The sequence below is a fragment of the Pleurodeles waltl genome, chromosome 7 (genome assembly GCF_031143425.1).
Source record: "Pleurodeles waltl isolate 20211129_DDA chromosome 7, aPleWal1.hap1.20221129, whole genome shotgun sequence".
In the NCBI taxonomy this organism is placed as follows: domain Eukaryota; kingdom Metazoa; phylum Chordata; class Amphibia; order Caudata; family Salamandridae; genus Pleurodeles; species Pleurodeles waltl.
The window spans coordinates 65,530,698-65,556,744 of NC_090446.1; the positions used below are offsets into that span (position 1 = coordinate 65,530,698).

A 26,047-nucleotide genomic window follows, 5' to 3' on the forward strand; every position below is an offset into this window, starting at 1 on the left:
TGACAGCCATATGAGAAGGAAGTCTGTCATTCTCAGTAAAATGTGTACTTCCAGCAGGAGCAGCCTGTCAGTTGATTCCCTTGTTTTCTACTGCAGCCTCCCAGGGTGTTCTAAAGAAGAACTAAAGCGCTAACAGTCTTACTTATGACAAAACTGTCGGACACCTGAGGCCACCTTGATTGGTTGAAAATTAGGGACACAATGAGGGAGTTCATTTTGTCAGAGAAATTATGGGTAGTGCTGTAGAAACAAAAAAATAGGACACATTTTAAGTTAGTTCTCAAATATCTTCCTCTTCTATTTCATTAAAACATTCTGACATTCGGACTGAAACATGCACTTTCAAAACCAGCAGCAGACTGCAAGTTAACATCCTGCTGATCAGCAGCTTTACTAAAGTGTTCTAATGAGCAACCAGAGTGTTAAAATTTTGTTTGAATTTATGCCAAAAGTGTGGCATTTCTGGACACCATCTTGATGGAATTGAAGTGGAAAACTAAAAGCGTTTTCTACTGAGGATACTGCAGTAAATGAGGAAATTAGGGAGCTAAATAACAAATAAGTCTCCCAAGATGGGCATCAGAGAAGAAAGAGCCCAATGTAGCCCACGTATAGCCCAATATACAGAAGTGTGCAAAATACTTAGGGGTGGATTTATAAGCACCTAATGCTGCATTAACGCAGGCAAGGTAGGGAAAAAGGGGGGGGGGCAACAAACCAACCATTCAGGAGAGGCAAGAGAGACTGTGGCAATATAAGAGACCATTGAGGGTGGAAGAAAGAGGCAGTGGTAGCACAACCATACATGCCAACAGGCCCGTTTCAAGCAGGAGACTCCCAATGTTTTAAGCCCAAAAGTCCTTTATTTTATTTGTCTCCAACCTCAAATCTCCTGTTTTTCAATCTAAGTCTATGAGGAAAATCAACTCCCCAGGTTTTTTCAAAATCTCCCTCCTACCAAGTTCAAAATGCTAGCAAGTATAGTACATTGGATCATAGAGGGAAGGAGGAATGGGGAAGGGATGTGAACTCAGATAACAGAGGGCAGGAGGGAGATGGACACGGGCACCAGACTGACCTTTCAGGACAGGCATCAGCAGTTTCAGCAGTACAGTACACCACAAAGGGCAAGCGGGGTGGCAGTGCAGCACAAAGGAAAGCAATAGGAGGGGATAGGGCTATGCACATGGACAACACAGAGCAGAGGGGAAAGAGGCAAGGGTGAGGTTGCAAGTTATAGTTACCTTAGGGCATAACACGAGTTATAGTTACTTGAAATAACTCTAACTACAATAGCTGAATTTCTATGGTTTTGTGCGTTTTATTGAATATATATATATATATATATATATATATATATATATATATATATATATATATATATATATCAATAAGGATTAAGGCCCTCATTGTGACTTTGTCAGTCTGAAAACGATACCACAAAAGCCATGGGCGCCAGTGCTGGTGGTCTCCCAATTGTCATATTATGGATACTGTCAGTTTTCCGCCACACTTTGGGCGGAAATCCGGCAGTAGCCATGATGGTGGTCGGACGTGCCTGAGCGGTTCTACTACCTGCACCACCCCACCAGAAGGACGCCGCCAGCTGTATTAAGACCATTAATATGTCCTGCTGGCGTCCTGCTGGCAGGGCACTGCCGGCGGTAGCAGCTCCCCTTCCCGTTCCCTGCCGGACGACCTCCTCGCCAGACAAGGTAAGTCAGGCGTCCGACTGGGAGGAGGGCAGAAGGGTGGGGGTGTTGTCGTGAGTGTGTGGTGTCTGCCTGTTTGTATGAATGTGTGTGCGTGTGTGAATGAGTATGTGAGTGTTGTAGTGTATGCGTGGTTGTATGCGTGTGTGTGAATGCATGTATGAATGGTGCAATGAGTGCGTGTCTGCATGTCAGTGTGTATGCATGTGAGTATGCATGTGAGCATGTTAGTGTGGATGTGTCCCTAAATGCGTGTGAGTATGTGTGAGTGAATGAGTGTATGGATGAGTGTGAGTGAATGCGTGCATGGAAGTGGAGGTGAATGGGTGTATGCGTGATCCATGTGAGTGTGTGTTTATGCAGGGAAAGTGGTGGTGAGGCGCTGTGACTTTAAAGGTGTGAAACATAGAAATTCACTGAAAAAAACAAAGGTTCCAGGAACGTTATAGTTCGGAAATTGAATTAAAAAAAGATAGAAATTCACTGAAAAAAACAAAGGTTACAGGAATTTTATAGTTAGGCTCACATTTTAAACATACAAAACCATAGAAATTCACCTGTTATATTTAGAGTTATCTCAAGTAACTGTAACTCGTGCCCTAAAGTAACTGTAACTCGCGCCGATGCCATGCATAGTTTTTTCATACACATTTTTACTGCAAATATTACAATTATATTATCAGTGATGTCATCAAAGATGTCATGAGTGCTGTAATATCTCGGGTTATTAGCAGTGCATGGCGAGGGTGCAAGTTATAGTTACCTTATGGCACGAGTTATAGTTACTTGAGATAACTACCACTATAACATGTGAATTTCAATGGTTTTGGACATTTAAAATGTGAGCCTAACTAAAATGTAACCTTTGTTTTTTTCAGTGAAAATATATATCTGTGTGTATGTGTGTATATATGTATATATATATATATATATATATATATATATATATATATATTATATGTGTATATATATATATATATATATATAGATAGATAGATAGATAGATAGATAGATAGATAGATAGATAGATAGATAGATAGATAGATAGATTCATAAACACCCATTGAGATATAGCGATATATAGAGATTGAGATATATATATCGGGGGAGTTTGTACATTTGCTATTTGCCTTTAACTACAATTCTCGAGAGAGGGATTGGGAGACAGAAGGGGAGTGTCCTAAAATTCTAACAGGGTTCAAAATCTAATGTTAGGCCCAATTTCTTGAAGAGATTTCTATGAGAAATCAGATATGAGTGGATCAAAACTCATAAAAATCTAACAAAACTGCTCAATTTTAGGGGGCAAACGAAGAAAAATTCAATTTTTAATTTCACTAAAATACTGAAATGCATACATATAAGTACCTTAATGCACAGAAAGTTTGAGGAATTGCAAACATGTATATTGTTTCTAGCTTCATCCTCAATGGACCAGACGTACGAGGTCACCTTAGAACCACAATACACTTTTATATTTCAATAAGAATGTGTACGTATGCACCTCAATGCTGGGGGAACAGCTCAGAGTGCTGCACGTTCACCCCTAAACTAAAGCGATGACCGGCAGTCATGGGTTCGAATCTGGAAATGCTGACTCAGCACAAATTGAGAACCATGAGTGGGTGACAATAACACCTGTTATTTGAAGGTCCTAAAAATGTCAAGCGCAGCTTGAAGCGCTATATGGAACACAAGTGTCCAAGAAGCGAGTTGATATGTATGCATAGCAAAGTGTTGATATTAATGTTTTTACATATTATTCGTTTTTATCAATATCAAAAAGGCTAGCCGAAGTTACTTATGGTATTGCTTGACAGACTTGGCAACTGAATCTCTATCGCATATCATTCATCTGTTCTCTAATTCTGCACAAAACTAAACAAAAAAAAAACTAAACAAGCAAGTAAGCATCATCTTGAAAAGTTGACACTGATCATGGCAGAAAAGAACAAGTGGAACCCCTGGTAACGCGTCCTTTTATGTTAATTTATACACATTAGGACTCGTTTTAGGTCGATGAATCTTGGGTTAGCTGATCAATAAGTCAATTAATACATCAATGACATTGTCAAAGTATATTACCACAATATATTTCTTTTCAGACATCAATTAAGCCTTCGACGCAATTATGACTTATTTAGTCATAAATAACCACACCATGATTGGAGTTTTGTGAATTTTATTCCCTATTGATTACAATCTAATAGCAAGTGTAATAATCTTAAGACCAAAGACATAGAAACAAAAGCCACGATACGACAACTATAATAAGATTTTGTCAATGTAAAGTTCAGAACCATTAGATTGCTAACCTAAATATATAGAACATAACGCATAGAATATTGTTAAACTCAGTTCAGCATAGTACAGTGTCAGTCATGTCTGTTAGTCAGTCAAGGTGATTCCCTAATCTAACCACTAATTAGCATCAGCATGTTGGACGTCATGCAAAAAACAATTTAGAACACCAATTTGAAAATATCTAACTAAGGTCTCTAATCAAAAATACAGCAGTTGGTACCTAGAAAGGAAAAGCATTTAGTCAAGTCACAATAGCAACGATAATAATTACCCTCCTCAGAATGAGTCAGCATACAGGTTCAGACTTCGTCTTCAGGACATCAGTTGAATCGCCGTCAGTCTATCTAGTCTAAAGGCATGGGGACACTTCCCTCATAAGGAGAAAAGCGTGATGGGGCAGCTAAGGGTGAGGATGGTTTATTAAGTCATAAGTCACCAAATAGAGTGACAGAGTTTCTGGATGCAATCAATATCATTCCCTACCTAGTTCTCTCGAGTATTCTGTGACATGGGTTTTATCCCTTTTTCATAATCCATACCCCCAAATTTCTATTGGATGATCACTTCTCCCCACTATCTATAACCTATCAAATTATACATTAAGTAATGCAAGTGTCATTTTGCGATAGTTTTCTTGACTTTGATTGGTCTTCATAATGGACGTTTTCGTAGGTGGCACATCCGGGGTTACTTCATTTTCTGGCACATTCTTCAGGTCAAAAGTTCTCTTTACCGCGTTGAATGTCCTTGAATGTATCTGCGTTCTTGTTACAGACCTACGATATTATAGCAACTATCATGCGGATGAGAATGGACTCGTTAAAGTTACTTTAAGCGGGAGTAAAGAACAAATGCTGGGTCATGGCCTTTTGCGAATCAGCACACTGAAGAAACAAAAAAATGTGCTTTAAATGAGAGTTACAGAGTCAGCTTTCGACTCATGCTAACTTAAGACTTATGAATTCTAATAAATTGAAGTTTTCGTACGCGTTAACATATTAGATTCAAATGATTATTCTTATATTCTCATTAGTCTATGCATACATTTACTTCTGTCTTAAACATGACTCTATGAATAATGTTTTAATATAACGTTGATAATACAAACATTTCACATCTAAATAGGTAACGTTTAAAACTACACTCTCTCAGTCCCTCCTCTGATGACGCAAGTCATCACACAATTTAATTCTTTACTTTGCGCATGATGCGCATTTCAACATCTTGCCCTTTATGTGAACTTTCCCATATTTCATTGAACATTTTCTCCCTTTCACTTTCTTCATTTCTTCTGGTTCTTTTAGTCCAATTTCTTTTTATTTTGTCATTAATTTTACATGCCCCCCATAATCCTAATAGACAAATAAAAACAATTAATAGACCCATCATTATTTTTGCCAATACCCCATTCCAAATGTTGGTGAACCAGCTTCCCAGTCGAGCAATTCCTTTTCCAAATTTCTCCCAAACACCAGGTTCTTTCAGATCTTTTAAGTCTGTACTTTCTCTAGTAAGGTTAGTAAGCATACTTCTGATCTTTTCACTATTATCAGGTATAAATGAACAACAATGGCGTTCATTAAGCACTTTGCAAACACCTCCACTCTTTGCTAAAAGAATGTCTAAAGCAAGCCGATTTTGAAGAGTCATAGCTCTTTCTGCAGCAAGTTCAGTATCCATTAGGAGTATTGCTCCTGTAAAATTTGTCAACATGTTATCCACTATAGTAGACAACTTTTGAATTTTCACAGAATTTAAGATAACCCCTACTGACGGGATTATAGCTCCAAATATATCACCAATGACAGCCGCCACTGATTCTCGTTTTTTTCTAGAATGTTGTAATTCAGACGTTTTCGGTATTTGTTTCAAGTCATCAATCTGGTATATCTTTGGGAATACTATTCCCAAATAACATGTTCCATACCATCCCTTAGGGAGACGGTAATATGCATTTAATCCACAAATATAGTATATTCCAGGAATCGCTGGGTCTTGTCCATTTAACATAAAGGTCCATTTACTCTGAAACAGAAACACATGTCTACATTCACTCGTACCCACAAACAAATTGTCTTGCTCAGATTTTGGCCTATATATACAAAGCCTTCCTACATGTAATGCATCTATAGCTAATTTGCCTTGTGTTTTGATTGCAGTGTAAGCATAATCATTTGCATAGGTGCGCTTCTCTAGTCCTTTTTCTAATCTTTCTTTCAGTGCTTTGCGTCTATCATCTGTATGATCTAAGAAGCTTTTCTCTACAGGAGATAATAAGCAAGTCAGGTTATTGCGATGTGCATATGCAGTTCCAAATGTAAGCGTAGGCTCAAAGAATCCTCTAACTATCTTTATATCATGCTCTTTAGCTAATTTATTTAAGAACTCAATCACAGGCACAAAGGAAAACACAACATCCAAATTTGAGTAGAAGTATTGCACATGCTCTTGATTGTAGAATCTTGTTAATAGCAAGCTGCAACTGATTCCGTAAGTAAGAGGGAGACTATGATAGGTAACTCCCTCCTGCACAGATGAAGGAATTTTAGTGCACACATAACAATCTTTTGCATCCATAGTTTCCACATACTCATTTAATAAGCAATAGAAAACATTAGTAGAAAGTTCTCCTTTTGCATTAGTTCCCTCATGCATATGTCTTGCATCTTGCTCAAATTTCTCCCCAGGTGATAGTTTATTAGTAGTAGTAGTTTCAGGTTTGGCAGTTGTATTAATAGCCTCTTTCTCTCTCCATGGCATTCCTACAATCACTCCTACAATCATTACTGCACATACAACACCTATTATAAAACCTAACCAACCACACACCTTACTTCCTTTGCTACTATAAGCCATGTTTGTATAGAATCAGAACAGTGGATCAACAATCAATTTTGAGGAGATAAAAAGAAAAGAAGAGAAAAAAAAAACTTTCACGTATATGACAGCGTTCTTCAATCACTTCCAGGACCCTTTCTCGTCAATTCAGGTTAGCAGCTTGTCATAATCAGGTTTCTTTTAAGACAAATCATTTTTTTTTTCAGTGTCACTTTCAGTATGTTTTACAGTTTCAGTATACAATTTTTCAACCTAGCCAAACTTCTTTTAGGTTCTCGTTCAGGTACCGTAATTCTGGCCTGGTACTTCTCGATCAAAGCAGAATGCTAAGAATTCTTGTTGCCATTCAGAGGTGGTAGCATATGCCCATTCAGGACCTGTATATCTTCTGCTCGCTATTCGTTTTCTCTTTAATCTTCGTTCACCTTGCTGCTCTCCTTCACTTAGATCAGTCTGTGAGACATCATTTTCTTCTATTATTGTGTCATTTGATATTTCTCTTAACCTAAGATGTGATTTGTCTGGCCAATTATCGCCTCTATGTGATCTTATTCTGTGATTTCTTTCAGGACATTGGACAGCACCCTCCTCTTGTGATATGGTAATTTCTCTTGACGGATCTACCGCTGGTTCGGGAGATTCTAACACGCTTCTGTTTGTATCTTCGATTTCTCCCTCTCTTTCGTCCTCTTGTTCTGTGTTGAGTTCAGATTCTAATCCATACTCGTCTACTTCTGGGAGAACTTCTCCTTGACTTAGTTCTCCTGCTGCCTCGACTGAAATAGGCACTCTGTCACCTCTCTCGAACTCATTGACAGCTTGAGGGACAAGGCTGTTCTCAGTGGGCTCTTCAGCCGTTTCGCTCTCGTTTTGACTAATTTCTGACTCAGTAATTTCTCTTTCCGAAGTCGTTGTACCGGAAACTTCAAGTTCCTCTTCAACAGGACACGTTACCTTTTTCGTGTGACTGGCATGTATCCAGTTGGGAACCCCGGCACATTTCACAGCAGTGGTGGTCGTCAATATTACTTGATACGGCCCCTTCCAACGTGGCTCAAGACACGATTTTCTCACGTGCTTCTTGACAACCACCCAATCTCCAGCTTGCAGTGAGTGACCTGGTTCGCCGATCGGTGGCAATGAGTTAGCTTCCACTTGGTGAGAGAAAGAGCAAATCACGTCAGCCAAACCTTTGCAGTAATCCAGCACCATATCATCTGTAATATTCACTAGTGCATTTGCAGGTACTGCTGGTAATCTCATTGCTCTGCCCATGAGGATTTCATGCAGCGATAGTCCCGTTTTCTTAACTGGGGTGTTTCTCATTGACATAAGTACTAGAGGCAAAGCATCTGGCCACTTCATGTTTGTTGCAGCACATATCTTTGCTATTCTCGATTTTAGAGTACCATTCATCTGTTCAACTAGTCCTGATGCTTCAGGGCGATAGCTACAATGCAGCTTTTGCTCAATGTTGAGTGCGGCACACAAAATTTTAATCACCTCATTATCGAAGTGTCTTCCCCTCTCTGATTCTATAGAAACCGGAAACCCGAACCTTGGTATCAGTTCCCTAAGTAGTAGTTTTGCAACTGTAAGACTGTCATTTCTACGTGTAGGATATGCCTCAATCCAATGACTGAAAACACACACAATCACCAACACATACTTTAAACCTCCACACACAGGCATTTCGATAAAATCCATTTGCATTTAGTTAAATGGACCTCCAGCTCTTCCAATGTGGCTCAAAGTTACCACAGTTCCTTTTCCGGCGTTCATCTGTTGACAGATGACGCATCTGTGGCAAGTAATTTCTGCAGCATGTCTGAATTTTGGATTAAACCAATCAATCTTGAAAGATCTGATCATAGCATCTCTTCCTAGATATGCTTGTCCATGATATAACCGGGCAAATTGGGATAAGAGGCTATTTGGCAAGACCAATTTCCCTTCTTCAGAAACCCATATGTCATCTGCTCTTTGTACACACTGCATTCTCTGCCAGGATCGTTTCTCTTCCTTGCTAGCACGTCCTTGCAATGTTTTCAGCTCGTCTAAGGTATCAACCACCCGCAATGCTAGACTTAAACTCATGTCTTTTTCAGGTTGTGGTAACAATTCCCATTGTTCTTTGAATGATATGCAGTTCAATGCACAAAACCTTGCGACCTGGTCAGCATAGCTATTTCCCATCGATACAAAATCTTGTGATCTGGTGTGAGCACTGCATTTCACCACGGCAATTTCATGAGGTAACTGAATTGCATGTAACAAATCTCTTATTTGTTCACCATTTTTCACAGGAGAACCAGAGGAAGTCATGAAACCCCTCTGTGACCAAAGTTGACCAAAATCATGTACAATTCCGAATCCATATCTGCTATCAGTATAGATAGTAACCCTCAAATTTACAGCTGCATGGCATGCTTTTGTAATAGCCACCAATTCTGCCACTTGTGCAGAAAACACTTTATCGAGCCAGGAGGCTTCGACAATGCCAGTTATAGTACATACAGCGTAACCAGCTCTTAATGTTCCCACTGAATCTCTTAAACAGGACCCATCAACGAACATAATGCAATCGTTCTCTTTTAGCTGAGTATCCTGTATGTCTGGGCGAGGTTTGGTACAGAGTTCAGTCACCTCAAGACAGTCATGCTCAAATTCTTCCCCATCTTTGATTTCAGCATTTTCATTGGGAAGTAAAGTTGCCGGGTTAAGTACTGTGCATCTTTTTAACGTAACATTTGGTGACCCCAGTATGATCGTTTCATATTTGGTGAGTCGTGCATTTGTCATATGTTGCGTCTTAGTTCGGGTCAACAGAATTTCAACTGAATGCGGAACCATTACTGTCAGAGGGTATCCCATGACTATGCCTTCACATTGTGAAAGACTTTGACCAACTGCTGCAACTGCCCGCAAACACCCTGGTAAGGCTGCTGCGACAGGGTCCAAAGTAGCTGAAAAATATGCTACAGGGCGATTTGCATCTCCGTGGACCTGTGTCAAAACAGACAAAGAACAAGCATCACGTTCATGACAGAACAACAGAAAGGGTTTCTCATAATCAGGCATTCCTAAGGCTGGTGCCCTGCACATGCATTCCTTCAGCTCCACAAATGATTCAAGCTCATCCTTTTTCAATGTTATTGTGTATGGCTCATCTTTTACTTCCTTTCCTGTCAATTTTATTAAGGGTTTTGCGATAATTGAGAAGTTCGGTATCCATTGTCGACAGTAACCCACCATTCCTAAAAACATCCTAACATCTCTTTTTGTTGTGGGAGGGTTCATCTGCAAGACAGCTGTTATTCTCTCCTTTGATATTCTCCGTGATCCCTTCTCAATCGGATGTCCTAGGTATTTTACTTCTTTTTGACAGTATTGCAACTTTCTGGGTGACACTTTATGTCCATTCTTTCCCAGATGATTCAGTAGTGCAATGGTATCATATTTACAACTATCTCTGGTTTTGGATGCGATCAGTAAGTCATCAATGTACTGCACAAGAGTTTAATTAAAAGGCAACACAAGAGGTTCCAAATCCTTTTTCAAAATCTGGTTAAAGATGGATGGTGACTCAGAAAACCCTTGAGGAATTCTGCACCAAATGTACACCTTATCCAGAAATTTGAAACTGAACAAAAACTGTCTGTCTTCATGAAGGGGTATTGAAAAGAATGCTTGCGACAGGTCTACCACAGTAAACCATTCAGCATCGCAAGGAACTTGGAACATTATTACTGCTGGGTTAGGCACTACTGGGCAACATTTTATCACAGTTTCATTTATTTTTCTTAAATCCTGTACAATCCTGACCTTTCCACAAGGCTTCTTTAAACCCTTTATGGGAGAATTGCACGGACTGCTCAGAACTTCTTTTAAGACTCCCTGTCTGAGAAAATCTGCAATTATTTGTGACACTTCAATGAGAACATCCTGAGTCATGTGGTATTGCGGAAGTTGTGGAAACACCGCATTTGCCTTTATCTGTACCTTGACTGGTTCCACTCCTTTTATTAACCCTACTTCTTTCCCAGTCAAGTCCCACACTTTTTCTGTCACAGTACCTCGTAGATCGATAGGTATATCAATCAAAGCATACATTGGGTATAGGGTAATTAAAGGATATTCTTCATTTGTTTCTGCTTCATCCAATGTAAGTTGACTCTCATCTCCCTCATCGTCACTGTTCGTCTGCACTTCTATTCCACCATTGGAACAGGTGATTGAACATTTTGTCTTGCACAGTAAGTCCTTTCCTAGTAAGGATACTGGACTTGAATCGCATACAACGAATCTATGCAGGCCTTGGAAGTTGCCAATTTCAACCTGCACTTGATCAGTAATTGGGTTAGTCAAATATTGATTTGCTACCCCGACTACTCGTATAGTGCGCCCTGAGAGCGGTAATCTCGGGACTTCTGCACTTCGAACTGTAGATCGTGTAGCTCCTGTTTCAACCAAAAATGAAACCTTGTAGCCCATTACTTTACCCTCAACATATGGGCCTCTTTGATCCACCTCTAGGGATGCTGCAAGCCTGCATTCATCACTATCTGAACTGTCATCTGACCATTCCTCATTCATGCCACTTTCACCTCCCAAAGGGAATTGTTGCACAATGTTGTTTTGACTGGTTACCTGGCCTGTGACCTGCTGAGGAAGCATCACCTGTTGCTGTCCCATCGGAGCCATTGGTAATTGCATTTGCTGTCTAGGCACCATAGGAATCTGCTGTTGTACTGGTTGTATTTGTACTGACTGGAAACGCGGCATTTGCATCTGCTGCAGGGGCTGTACCCCTTGCGTTTGTACTGAATTGTTCTGAAAATTCGGGTTCTGATGTCTCATTTTAAAACCTCGTGGATTTGGTAATGAACCAACATTGATACTCTGCTGAACTGCACCATCCTGCACCATATTTGGGCAATCCCGTTTCCAATGCCACACGCCTCCGCACGCGTGACATGGTGACATCTTTTTCATTCCTTGACCATCATTTTGTATGACAACATTATTCATATCCAAACCGCGATTCACAAACCCTCGACCTCTGCCTCTCGGCTGTGCCTGAAACACCATTCATTTGAGGTTGTTGTTGTATCATTTGCTGAACCCCATTTCCCTGCATTCCAGCTTGTGCAGCCCTTATCTGCATCACCATCACCTTTTCTTTCAACTTTTTCTGCTTCAATTCAATCTCATCACCACAGTATTTTGCATACTGTAACACTTCATCTATTGGTTTAGCTTGCCAACAAATCAAATGATTCTTAATCATCTGGCTAACTTCTGGTCTCAGCCCTTCAACAAATCTGAACACAAGATGATTCATATCTTTCGGTTCGATAGTCTCAGTACCACTGTAATGTTTGAATGCTTTCAACAATCTCTCATAATAGGCATGTATAGATTCTTTAACCTCCTGCGAGGTCCGGTCGATTTTCTGCCAATCCGTTACCTTCGGCGACACCTTTTGTTTCAGAAACTCAATCACCTTATGATAATATTTCATCACTTCCTCTGAAGGTGCTCCGGTCACCTTGTCTCTTGCCGGCTCCTTCGTCGGCCAATCTACCCCTCTTTTGCACTCAAGCCACAGATCCGGCGGAACAATAGTCTCAAACAAGGTATTTAGGTCTTCCCAGAGACACTTTGCAAGTTTTACGAATCTGTCTGTTTGCTGATACCATTCAATCGGTTTCTCTCTTAGCCTAGGATAGTCATTTGTAAAAGACAAAATATCTCCTCTAGTCCAAGGCACATGCACCAATACACCACCAGCTGTTTCCCTCATAGGCAAGATCTTTACTGAATCCAGATTAGGTGAGGTATTAATTTCATTAGACACCAGACTTTTGCCCTTTCCTTTATCTCTCTTCTTTGCCCATCGGCCTTCCCACTTTTCTAATGCACCCCAAATCTGTGCACTCTGCAACAGTTCTTTCAAATGCGTCTTCATTCCTGCAGACCTCATGTGCTCAAAATCTTTGGAATCAAAATCTAGTCTGTAACTTCTTTTCAAATGTTTAGTGTTTCCAATGTCGATATTATACTTGTCTGCCAAGTTTGCAAGTCTCTGATGTATTTTACCTACTTCTTTAGTAATTTTGGGGCATAAGTATCTTAATTCTGCTTCTGTATATGATTCCAATCTATTTATCCCAATTGTTCCTTCTACTAACTCAGCAGCTTCTGCACCTAGTCGTACAAGATTCAAGTATTCATCTTGTTTTTCTTTCTCACGTTCATCTGTGGTGGTCACTGTATTCTTTGGTGAAGTATAGGTTTTCTCTAACCATTCATTTAACTGCTGTACGGTGAAACCTTGCAGTGAGATATTTCCTGTTTGTGTCATTGGAGTGAGTGAAGTGTTTGTGCTCATGGTTTGGGGAGTTAAAACTCCCAGTCCTGCCTGACGCATTGCTTCAAGAGGTGCTCCTAGTGGACTAAAGTCCATCAAGGGTCTCGTTTGTTCATTTACCTGTTCTCCCGGGGCCATTATCTGCGGCATTCTCATAGGCCCTCCTCTTATCGCTTCCTGAGTTACAATCCCCAGATCACACATCCGTGTTTTATCCTGCGCATACAGCGGCAGTGTGGGACCAACAGTAATAGGTAACGATATAGCAGCAGGGGTTTGACCTGGTCCTAAACTTCTTGGAGCAGCAACACCATAGGTCTGTTCCAACGTTCCCGGAACAGGTTCTATTGGTGGTCCTGCTACAGGATTGTACCCTGGTATTAACTGTGGGGGTTGAGACATTAATTTTGGAGTCGATTCAATTTGTATTAACTTCGACTTCGTGTATATTGCGTCTGGCGGTACTATCAAGTTTGTAGTAGTTTCAAGCACGGGAACATCAGGATAGATTCTTTTTATCTGCGGAGGAGGTTGCAACTGTATCGGCGTCTCGGTGCAGTGGGTACACTAACACCATTTTGTGTCAAAGCTGTATCGCCAGTCTGTATTGTATCAGTAACTCCCTTCTCCTGCGTCTGGTTCCCAGGATCCAGGCTAGTGCTTGGAGCACTATCGCTCACCGCATATGGTGGCGGGCGATCATGTAACAATCTGTCCATAAACTCTTTGTCGTCTGAATCATCGTCTTCTTCCCAGGACCTTTTATCTTCCTTAGATTTGTCTGTGCCTTTATCTGTTTTGCAAGAAGCTTTCTTTCCCTTAGTCTCTTCTCCCTGTGTTATTGCTGGGAATAGCTTTAACCCATCTACGATTCCCCTTCTCCACATTTTGCTCTCATTGTCCCATCTAGCCTCTGCATAAGATTTTTCTGCCCTTTTCAGCCTTCTTTGAAACCGTTCCTGTCTATGTTTAAGAGCCATTAGGTCCCAGATTGCCAAAGCCTCGTATTGTGCCGGTCTTGGAGGTGGTTGTTGGGTACTTAACATCCACCTTAGATTCTCTAGTACTTTTGTATTAAACGTCCCATGTTCTGGAAACGCTAAACATCCCTCTTTCTCAGTCAATTTGCGCCACTGTTTCATCCATAAACAAGGCGCTACACCCTTTTCTTCCATTACTGTGTAAGCTGGAGTACCCTCTGGTGGTGTAGGCTCCCCATCGGTTGCTACAATATATACATCTCCCTTTAGAGCGCTCTTAAATGCTTTAATAAAATTCATTTTCGCAATTCTCTTGTTTTGTTTTGATCAGAAAATGGCTTAATTCCCAGGACACTCTTCACCTCCCCTTTCTCAACCTATTGCCTCTTACGGACGGCAGCCAATCCGTTCGTGACCCCTCTCGACATCTGACCTATCTCAGCGCGGCACCACTGACGTCACACCTACACACACACAGCAGTTGACAAAGTCTTGCGGCTCGTCCGCTCCCCAACAATCCTTACAATTCATACAAACGAATGCGATTATTGCGAGCACTTTAAATGACAACACAAATCTGTTGGTTTACTACAGGAAGGGTAACACATCCGCTTCAGAACTTTACAGAGATTTCACTTGAAGCCTCGGCCGCTACTCTCTCCTTCTCAGCTCCTGCATACGCAAGCAGGATTTGACCCGCAAATCCTACTCTCGACTTGTCAATGACTCCTTCTAGTGCACTTTAGAATTTGTCAAATCTCCATCGAAGGTTTCATTCATACGTTATAACTCAAACTTGACTTGTCAACCACGCCCGATTGACCTATTAAACTGCACAGATTACACCACATTTATCATCATACTCCGGAGTTTCAAACCTCAATAGGTCTGTACTCAATAATCAACCACGTGGATAATTTTGAGCAATAAGCGCTACATTCACATGAAGTACGCCAACTTCCCTACTCTCATACTGTGGAGTACGCCCACTCCTGCTAAACATATAGTTTGGCCTAATACATACAGATTTTCTCAAACACCTGCAAAATGCATAAGCTAAAGCAAGCGCAAAAATCCCTAACCATACATACTATGGCGCCAAGAACATTCCCAACTCATATAGGCAGGCTCCGAGATCCCAGGAAAGCCATGGCGAACTTAGCAACCCATCATCTCTCCAAATTGCATTATCACAGAAAAACAAATTAAACAATAAAACTCTGTCTTAGGGCCCCCAGGGGCCAAAACCGTCGCTCTGCTACCAGAACTGGTAACGCGTCCTTTTATGTTTATTTATACACATTAGGACTCGTTTTAGGTCGATGAATCTTGGGACCCGGTGGTGAGACTCCGTAAGACGAGCTAGCTGATCAATAAGTCAATTAATACATCAATGACATTGTCAAAGTATATTACCACAATATATTTCTTTTCAGACATCAATTAAGCCTTCGACGCAATTATGACTTCTTTAGTCATAAATAACCACACCATGATTGGAGTTTTGTGAATTTTATTCCCTATTGATTACAATCTAATAGCAAGTGTAATAATCTTAAGACCAAAGATAAAGAAACAAAAGCCACGATACGACAACTATAATAAGATTTTGTCAATGTAAAGTTCAGAAACATTAGATCGCTAACCTAAATATATAGAACATAACGCATAGAATATTGTAAAGCTCAGTTCAGCATAGTACAGTGTCAGTCATGTCCGTTAGTCAGTCAAGGTGATTCCCTAATCTAACCACTAATTAGCATCAGCATGCTGGACGTCATGCAAAAAACAATTTAGAACACCAATTTGAAAATATCTAACTAAGGTCTCTAATCAAAAATACAGCAGTTGGTACCTAGAAAGGAAAAGCATTTAGTCAAGTCACAATAGCAACGATAATAATTACCCTCCTCAGAATGAGTCAGCATACAGGTTCAGACTTCGTCTTCAGGACATCAGTTGAATCGCCGTCAGTCTATCTAGTCTAAAGGCATGGGGACACTTCCCTCATAAGGAGGAAAGCGTGATGGGGCAGCTAAGGGTGAGGATGGTTTATTAAGTCATAAGTCACCAAATAGAGTGACAGAGTTTCTGGATGCAATCGATATCATTCCCTACCTAGTTCTCTCGAGTCTTCTGTGACATGGGTTTTATCCCTTTTTCATAATCCATACCCCCAAATTTCTATTGGATGATCACTTCTCCCCACTATCTATAACCTATCAAATTATACATTAAGTAATGCAAGTGTCATTTTGCGATAGTTGTCTTGACTTTGATTGGTCTTCATAATTGACGTTTTCGTAGGTGGCACATCCGGGGTTACTTCATTTTCTGGCACATTCTTCAGGTCAAAAGTTCTCTTTACCGCGTTCAATGTCCTTGAATGTATCTGCGTTCTTGTTACAGACCTACGATATTATACCAAAAGCAACTATCATGCGGATGAGAATGAACTCGTTAAAGTTACTTTAAGCGGGAGAAAAGAACAAATGCTGGGTCATGGCCTTTTGCGACTCAGCACACTGAAGAAACAAAAAAATGTGCTTTAATATGAGAGTTACACAGTCAGCTTTCGACTCATGCTAACTTAAGACTTATGAATTCTAATAAATGGAAGTTTTCGTACGCGTTAACATATTAGATTCAAACGATTATTCTTATATTCTCATTAGTCTATGCATACATTTACTTCTGTGTTAAACATGACTCTATGAATAATGTTTTAATATAACGTTGATAATACAAACATTTCACATCTAAATAGGTAACGTTTAAAACTACACTCTCTCACCCCCAAAACACAATTTTTCAAATTAAATAACTATATGGACCTTTTCGTCGTGGTTTGCACAAAATCTACTAGCTAGGTCATCATATTTTGGCATAAATACACAGCTTCAGTTGAGGAGGTGCCATTTTTAGCTTCAGTTAGAACAACAGTTGTTTGGAAGAAAATATTAAAATAGGGTCAAAAAATGTAAGTAAATTGTCAGATGTGTGCACAAACTGAAAGAAGGAAACCGAGCTGGCCATCCGATTGCCTGTAAAGATATGGGTATTTAGCTCTGGAAGCTAATGTGAGCTCTGCTTGGAAAGGGGTAACAGGGTAACAGGCGCAGGGCATGGCCAAAGGTCGCCAGTATACCCCACTTCCTGCGTTAACATCAGGTTTAGACACTGAGCACAGGCAGTCACTAGAATCTGAGCCTTTGTGACGAGTGCCAGTAGAAGATGGCTAGAGGATACTTGACACATGGCGTAATATCCCAGCAAACGTGATAAAATCCCCATGCACTGGGAGAAAACACACAGCAAATGGGAGATAGGTATATTTGTTTTGAAATGGGACACCAACGATGGGGGTGGTTAGCTTCGAAATAGCATTAGTGACAAAAGATCCACCATGTTGACATGTCAAAGCAGATGTTTTGCATTTTTTTTTACTGGAGTTGTTCCTGCCATGCAGATGTATATTTGATCTGGCGACATAGCAGCCCCCTTTTTTTGGGAGAGGATCTGCTACCACCACACACACACACACAAAACACACAGACGCACTCATCCATTCTAGGGCACGAGTGCATAAGTGCGTTAGTGAGGGTTACTCTGGATCTGAAATTGGCAGAGGGAATACTCTCTCACAAATGTGATGGATATCCCGTCCGCTGTATTACGATCTGCATAGGATATCATGGGATCAGAATAAGGCAGATGGGAAATCCGTAACATTTGTGACAGAGTATTCACCTCCACCAAGACCTAAATCAGGCCCTCTGTGAGATCTGTATTTCTCTGTTGTGGACTTTCTTACCAGCTCATCACTGTTTACCCCCTTCTATTACAGCTACACTGGGACTCGGTCGTCGACCAACATGGTTTTGGTTGAAGTTAAAATGGTCTCAGGATTTTCTCCCGATAAAGACACTGTGAAAGCGGTAAGACATCCCCTACTCCCTCGCTGATCTGTGTCAGACTTTAAAATGTTTGTCACTTGCAGGAGATATGGTGTGAATGTACATCCAGTGCAGATGTGGCCACCAAAACACTCCATCTTTTCCTTCGCAATGGCTAGCGAGAATCGATCAAAACTGAGGACCTTATTTAGAGTGCGGAGGACGGGATACTCCATCATAAATGTGGTGGATATTACAAGTGCCATAAGCTATAATGCACATGAAAAGCAGCAGATGGAATTCCCGCCATGTTTTCAACAGAGTTTGCTATCTGCCAAACTCTAAATATAGCCCTAACTCTGTACTGGACAGATGTTACCTGTCCCTATATTTAGGAAATAAATGGAAGTGCATTTTCATCAGCGAAGTCTCATGGATCCCATCGAGATTTCTCTCGGAATGTACTTTTGGACATAGTACAAAGTAATGTCAGTTCCAGAAAGAAAGTCCAAGGACTTCAAAGTGTCCAGGTTCCTCTTTTGTGTCTCTAAGGGGATGATGTAATCTTCTGTCATTACAGACTGGCTAGACTTCTCAGGCATTGTGCCTGGACCACGCTATGAATCCTGGTCATTCACCATTTTACAGAGAGTTCTCACGATGCAACAAAAAAAAACAGGCAAAATCCATTTGTACATTTGTTTAGTGCAATAGACAATGAAGCAAACATTATTTGTCCCCAACTGAAGTTTGTACCAAGGCAAAACTTGAAGCAGGCTGATTTCAAACTAGATTTGCAAGTCCATGAAGATGGCCCTGATTTTCAAGCAAAATCAGTCTGTTTATTGTGTTATGATATTCATCATATTCAACACAAAACCAGATTGCTCATTTCAAAAGAAATGGGTACTGATTTACAAACTGCACTTCAAAGTAAGTTTTGTGATACTACAGTCGTACTACAAAACTTACTACAAAGTGGTGTTCACAAACTGCACTTTTGTAGTGTCATACACTTCTGAGTACGTTTATTGCTTTTGAGTGTTTACAAACTGCACTTCTGTGGTCACTTACACTTTGCAGTAGCTACCACGTTTGTAGTAGTTTACACTTTTGTGGGGTGTCTCTACCTCCGTTATCTTTTATGGGCGAGTGTTGCAGAACCAAGTAGTTGAGCATGTGTAGTCCTGGACCTACTGCAAAAGTGTAAGTTACTACAAAAGAGTAAATTGCTACAAAAGTGCAGTTTGTGAACTTTGAGAAGCAGTGAACGTATTCAAAAGTGTAAACTTACTCAAATGGTAAGACATCTTTGTGAATCAGGCACATGAAGTCGTCCCCTGGTCCTCATACCCACGAGACAGACTCCAGGCCAGGATCCTGGTGACTTGTTAGTGTGACTTTCTGTAACCATGACCCCTCTTTGTCTCCCACATAGTTACAGAAGAATCCTTTGGTGAAGAAAACAGAAGTCTCCGAGGACAGTACTGTTTCTGTCTACTTGGATGAGGTGAGAACCTACTGGACCTCCTACATAAACCTGCAATTGTATCTTGGATGTGGAAACCAGTAGGTCAGACCTTTCATCAGGTACCAAGTGTGGAATGTTTTCTCCCTCACACTGTCCTAAATCAAGACTTCTGCTGTCTTCCACCCAGAGCTGAATGTGGGATACTGTTCTTTCAAGCCCCTCCCTAATTGAGAAACAGGCACCCCTCAAACCTTGCTGTGATTGTGGAACACTGTAATAGGACTCCAGCATTGCACATCTTCCCTCTGATTTCAGTGTGGATGCTACCCCTTCCTGTGGTGTCCTGAATGTGGTGTATTGCTCCCTCACACCCTACCTCAAATGTGGATTCTTGCCCCCTCACATTCAGCTGTGAATGTGGCACCCTGCTTTCTCACACCCTGTTCTGAATATAGCAAGTCCACCCTCTGTGTTGGTCAGCATTCCTTCCCATCCTGTCCAAAGAGAGGAACACCGCTCTTTCACACCTTGGCCCAGAGTTTTGTGTGAGGTTTGTGTTATGTTTTTAATGCAGACCCAATAAAAGTTTCAATTTCTCCTTTCTTTTCAGCCTTTGCATGTGTGACGCACTGCACAGCCACATAAAAAGTAGGAAAAGTGATAAAAGTTGTCTAGGCACAGTATTTTGTACTGGAGGCAATCCTTCCAGTCAAAACCTATCATAGACTCACTGACACATCCTTGCAGTATGGTGCGAAGGTGTGTGCGTGGCGCTCTGCCGCAAACGTCTACACCAGCGCGAGGAAGAGTATCTCTGTAGATATGGCGCTCGCCTGCTCGCGCTCTGTCACGCAGTGCAGCACAGCATGTTTGACTGCTGCGCTGCATTGGGTGACATTTTTGTAAATCTGAGCTCCAGTCTGGAATCTACAACTCTGCTTCCTCACGGCCTGCGCAGAGTGTAAGCTTGACAGGATATCCATCACATTTGAGGCAGATTACCTGCCTGCCGAACTCTACGCCGCCTACCTACAAAAGTAATCGTAAGTCATTTACATGGCTAGGTTTACCTTACACTTTTGAGAAACCACTACTTTTGGCTGTTCACCTTTTACACGTGTAAAGGTACTTAAAAGTTTAGACTTACAAGTCTCCAACCACCGAATCAGGGGGCAGAACCTAATTTATAAGTGGATGGATGAAATGGTGGATGGAAAGATGCATGGATGAATGAGTGAAAGGATGGACGTAAGAATGGAAGAGTGAAAGGCACGGAGGGTGTATGAAAAAAGGGAGGGCGGATGGATGGATGGATCGATTGATGGATGATGAGAGAAAGGATGGATGGATGGTAGAATGAGTGAAAGGATGGATGGATGAGTGGAAGGTTAAATAGATGTTTGAGTGGATAAATGGATGGATGGTTGGATGGATAGGTGGAGTGAAAGTATGTATGGATGAGCGAAAGGATGGATGAAAGGATGGATGTAAAGATGGAGGAGTAAAACAATGGATGGATGAGGAAAGAGCAGGGTAGATTGATGTCTGGATGAAACAATGGATGAATGGGTGAGTGAAAGGGTGACTTGAGGGATGGATGAATAGATAGCTAGATGGATGAGTGAGTGAAAGGATGGATGGCTGAGTGAAAGGGTAAATTGAGGGATGTCTGAATGAATGGCTGGGATGAAGGGTGGATGGATGGGTGTAAGAGTGGATGGCCGAGTGAAAGGGTAGATAGATGGATGAGCCAAAGGGAGGATGATGAATGGATGAGTGAAAGAATGGATAGATGAAGAGAAAGGGTGGATCGATGAATGAAAAGATGGATGGATGGATGATTGAATGGATCGAGGAAAGGGAGGACGTTTAAGTGAAAGGATGAATCAGTTATGAGACAGAAGGAGGAGAATGTGTGGATGATGAAGAGACTTTGAAAGACTAAGAGGATGAATGATTTGTGATAAAGAGGGTTGTTAAGGAGTTAACAAGAAGAGGGGGAAGTCAGAAACAGCAAAGCCGGAGAGGAGCAGAAAAGACACAACCAAAATGACACTGGAGGGAGGAAGAGAAAAGGAAAGGCAAAAGAGAGTGGAAGAGATGGGGCAGGAAGTAGAAAGAAAAGTGGGAGTAAAAGGCATGGGGAAGAGTGGAGAAATTAGAATATTAGAGGGAAGGACAAGTAGAGAGCTAGAAATAATAAGAGTAAAAGGAGACATAAAGAGATACAAACATAAGAGTGAAAGATGGAATGGAAGGAGTATTAGAGAGACAGAAATGTGAGAACGAAAGAGGTAGAGCTATATAAATATGAGAGTAAACGATGTCATGGGAGGAGAAGTAGGATAGAAATGTGAGAGTTTAAGAGATGAAGGGAAGTAGAAGTAAAGAGATAAATATGAGAGTAAAAAGAGTCAGGTAATGACGTACAGAGAGAGAAACTAATGGGACTTGCAAGGGTTGGCAGAGAGGTTCAAGGAGGAACCAGGAGATAACTATCCATATTAAAAGAATTATAAGATGAGAGAGCAGGAGTGATCGGTAGTGTAAGACTGTAGCTTGGAGTATGCACCTGCTCTAATTGATGCATCCAGAAGCATACCTATCATTAGTGCAGCTGGTGCAGAGGCACCGGGGCTCAGGGTCATGACAGGTCCCATAACCCATGAAAGTACTATCACATAGATCTATTCATAAGCAAAGGACTTTAATTGATGCATCCAGAAGCATAGCTGTCATTGGTGCAGCAGGTGCAGAGGCACCGGGGCTCAGGGTCATGACAGGTCCCAGAACCCATAAGATTACTATTACATTGATCTATGCATAGGCCAAGGACTCTAATGGAGACATCCAGAAGCATAGCTACCATAGGTGCAGCAGGTGCTGTCGCACCGCTGCGTGGGGTATGATGGCCCCCATCGCCCAGATTTGGTTGTCTCTGGTATGAGTTGACTCAGAAGCTGCAGACAATGTGTAGAACCATGTTTAATGCATCCCTGTACCTCTTAACCCCACAGGTCACCCGTCAACCCCAGGAGCATTCCTTCTACGTGGAGCAGCAGGTGGTGGTGTCCAACCTGCAGCCAGCTGTGGTGAAAGCCTACGACTACTACGACAAAGGTGAGCTCTCCGGGGTGGTATCTGCACCCATGCCTGGACCTTTTGTTGTAGAAAGACACAGAGACAATTATGTCTACTAATACTGTTACTACTACTGCTTTCACGACAACTAGTATTGACTGCAATTATATGCACACAAAACCAAGTAGAGGTTGTACAGCCACCTTACATACTCTAACCTGTCAAGTGTCTACAAAAGCAAAGCCAATGTAGATTTTGTAAGGCTGACATAGAGGTAGAGCTTTGAAGATTATATGGTATCTGGTGCCAGGCACCTGCTGCATTGTCTCAGAAAAGTCTGTTCCCTTTAAACTTCACTCTCACACAAGGACCATAGAAAATCAGCCGAGCTGAGATCTGACGCGTGAGCTGACACGCAAAGAATTACCCCTTTCCATCACAACAATGGAGCCAGCTGGTGCCAACACTTGGAACCAGAACCTGATTTTTTAAATGGAGGATGCTCTTTGACACCATACAATGAAATTATTTCATAGCCACAGTATTATGGGGCCAGGCATACTAAACTCAGGTTGCAAAATACTGGTCGCAATTCTGGTCTTTTTTTTTATTTTGGCAATGGTCTCATTCAGGTGTGGACACCCACACAGGTCCCTCTATAAGCCCACAGTCTACCAAGCATGAAAAACTGAGTCGCCACTTATTCCAAAATAAGTACACACAGTCACTGCTGTATACCTCCTACATCTCTCTGCTCTCATTACAACAAATCTGCTACAACACATTTGGAGCTGCCCTCGGGCCGCATCGTGGAACCCAAACTGTTGTCTCCTAGGCTGCTCTAAATGACCATCCCCTACCAACCATGCAAGCAAATGGATAGGCCTCAGACTCAACAACCCACACCACCTAGGGGTCCTGCCAGGGCTAGGAGGGACCCTCCATGTTACTTAAGTCTTGTTGCTACACATACACTTAAACTACTTCACTCTGTGTTGGATGAGTTCTCTGAGGTTTACATGCCAAGATGGAGAGTATGAATTTTATGCATGTAGAGTCAATACTTATAATGCTTTGTCACGTGAGTAAAAAAAGAACAGGTGCTTCCGTGGGACTCACTCAAATTTCCGCATGAGGTAAAAGTACATGTCAATGTTTTATCATTTACAAATTCACAATTCTATTGTTCTTTACAAAAGGTGGTAGACAATATATAAGTAAAGTACAGAAGGCGTACTACTCCTAAGTGCTGTGGTGCGATAGTTAATATATAATACATATCTACAACATGGGCATCCGTATTTCAAATTTATCAGTCTAGCATTAATACTGATCCAGAATATGAAATTACAGTGAATGATCCCCACATAAGTATTGACGTTTCGACCCACAGATTAATTATAGTGGGCCTCCTCAGGACGAAAAATCCACCTGATCAAGCTCCTCTCAACTGTTTATATCTTGCTTTTATCGAGGTCTCACTCAGTTTCAACAACTTTCCCTTCTCCCCGTGGGTCGAGTAAACCACACTGCCTCTGCCAAATCAAGAGAATTTGGACAGCGTCACGGCGGATCAACTCGGATCTTTGGAGTGATTTGGAAGAGACGGCGAGGTTTACTCAACCCACCTCACAGGAACCAAAGTTGAGATTAAATCAATTTACTATAGAGTACATTAAGACTGTAATAAGTGGTAAGATTGGCACAGCATTTGTGCTGGGGACACATGGAACCAAGATAGTTCTACATCTTAAACTAGTTTCTCTAGAATTCTATCAAACATCACAGAGGTTATTGTTAAAACGCTTGGCAATGGTAAAAGTGTCTTTCCAATGCACTAGTATCTCGAAGTCGCCAATACTTTACCCTTGGTCAATCCAGATGCTGCTCTCATGCCAGTAATACTATTACCCAGCATGAGAGCAGCGCCAGGATTGGTCTGCACAGGCTGATTTGGCGCTCACTAAGGGATTGGGAGCCTGTACCAGATCTCCACCAGAATGTGCAACACAGCTCAGGTTGGAGAGATCTCAGAGTGCATGTCGGTTTGGCCATCATAAGACAGCAGGCGAAAACGACATGCGCACTCACAGTGCCCACCACTCCTCCATGCGGCAGCTGCTGTCCATCAGGATGGTCCCGCCCTAGTCTCAGCCCAGTTAGGAAAAGCAAAATGATAATAACATTGTTTTATTATCATTTTATTTTTCATTTTTTGCACTGTTAACAGAGCAGTGGGGAGACGCTCCTCTGCATCAATACTGGGTGGTTCTAAACAGCTGAAATACTTGCACTCCATCAATTATCTGGGAACAACCTGCAAATCTTTCACAGAAAAAATCAGCTGTGACCAGCCGAGAAAAAGTGAGACTTTGTCACTGAAGTGTACTCTTTTCTTTCTGCAGGGGAGGAGGCTCAGACGGAGTACAACGCACCCTGTCACTGAGGTAAGACTGTGTAACACCACAACAACTGCTCTACTCCAAAGGATGGCTGGCAGTTGGCAGGGCCCACAAAATGTCTATGACATTCCCCCCCATAGCCGAGTGGGACTGGAACCAAAAGCAGCCCTGGTAAGAATGTTCAAACCAGCCCTGGTCTCCCCCAACAGTCTCATCTCACTAGCTCTACTTTTGTCGTTCTCCTCCCTCTTCCCTTGCCTGTCTTCTCTCTTCCCTCCTGCCTTTCTTCTTTCCCTCCTTTTGTCTTTCTTCTCTTTCTCAGCTTGTCATTCTTCTCTCTCCTTTTGTCTTTCTTGCCTCCTGTCTTTCTTCTCTCTCTTCTTTTGTCTTTCTTCTCTCTCTCCTCATGACTTTCTTCTCTCTCCTTTTGTAATTTTTCTCTCTCTCTTCTTCTTTCTTCTTTCTCTCCTTTTATCTTTCTTCTCCCTCTCATTTTGTCTTTATTCTCTCTCTCCCCTTTTTTCTTCTCTCTCTCTTCTCTTCTTTCGTCTCTCTCTTTTGTTTTTCTGCTCTCCTCTTTTCTTTCTGCTCTCCTATTTTCTTTCTGCTCTCTCCCCTCTTTCCTTTCTTCTTTCTCTCCTTTTAGCTTCCTTCTCTCTCCCCTCTTGTCTTACTTCATTCTCTCCTTTTGTCTTTCTTCTCTCTCTTTTTTCTTCTCTCTCCCCTTGTGTCTTTTTTCTCTCTCCCCTCTTGGCTTTTTTCTAACTCTCCTCTTGTCTTTCTTCTTTTTCTCTCTTTCTGTCTTTATGCTCTCCCTTGCCTTTCTTTTCTCTCTTCTTCTATCGTTATGCTTTCCTCTTTTCTTGTCTTGTTCCTCTTTTGTTTCTTCTCTCCCCCTTTTGTCTTTCTGTTCTCCTCTTGTCTTTCTTCTCTCTCCTTTTGTCTTTCTGCTCTCTTTTTCCTAAAGAACCCACTGTGCCTGCTGCAATG

The 26,047-nt window shown here is 41.5% G+C and overlaps 1 protein-coding gene across 1 annotated transcript in view; it reads left to right on the forward strand.

Annotated features, from left to right (window-relative positions):
- Positions 1-26,047, forward strand: part of LOC138246804 (alpha-2-macroglobulin-like protein 1) — a 179,966-nt gene that overhangs the window by 152,526 nt on the left and 1,393 nt on the right. Inside the window, exons 34-37 of the mRNA XM_069201567.1 lie at positions 18,055-18,145; positions 19,542-19,613; positions 22,592-22,694; positions 25,061-25,102. Coding sequence (XP_069057668.1) covers positions 18,055-18,145; positions 19,542-19,613; positions 22,592-22,694; positions 25,061-25,101 — 307 coding nt within the window. The 3' untranslated portion in view covers position 25,102. The remainder of the gene's footprint in view (positions 1-18,054; positions 18,146-19,541; positions 19,614-22,591; positions 22,695-25,060; positions 25,103-26,047) is intronic.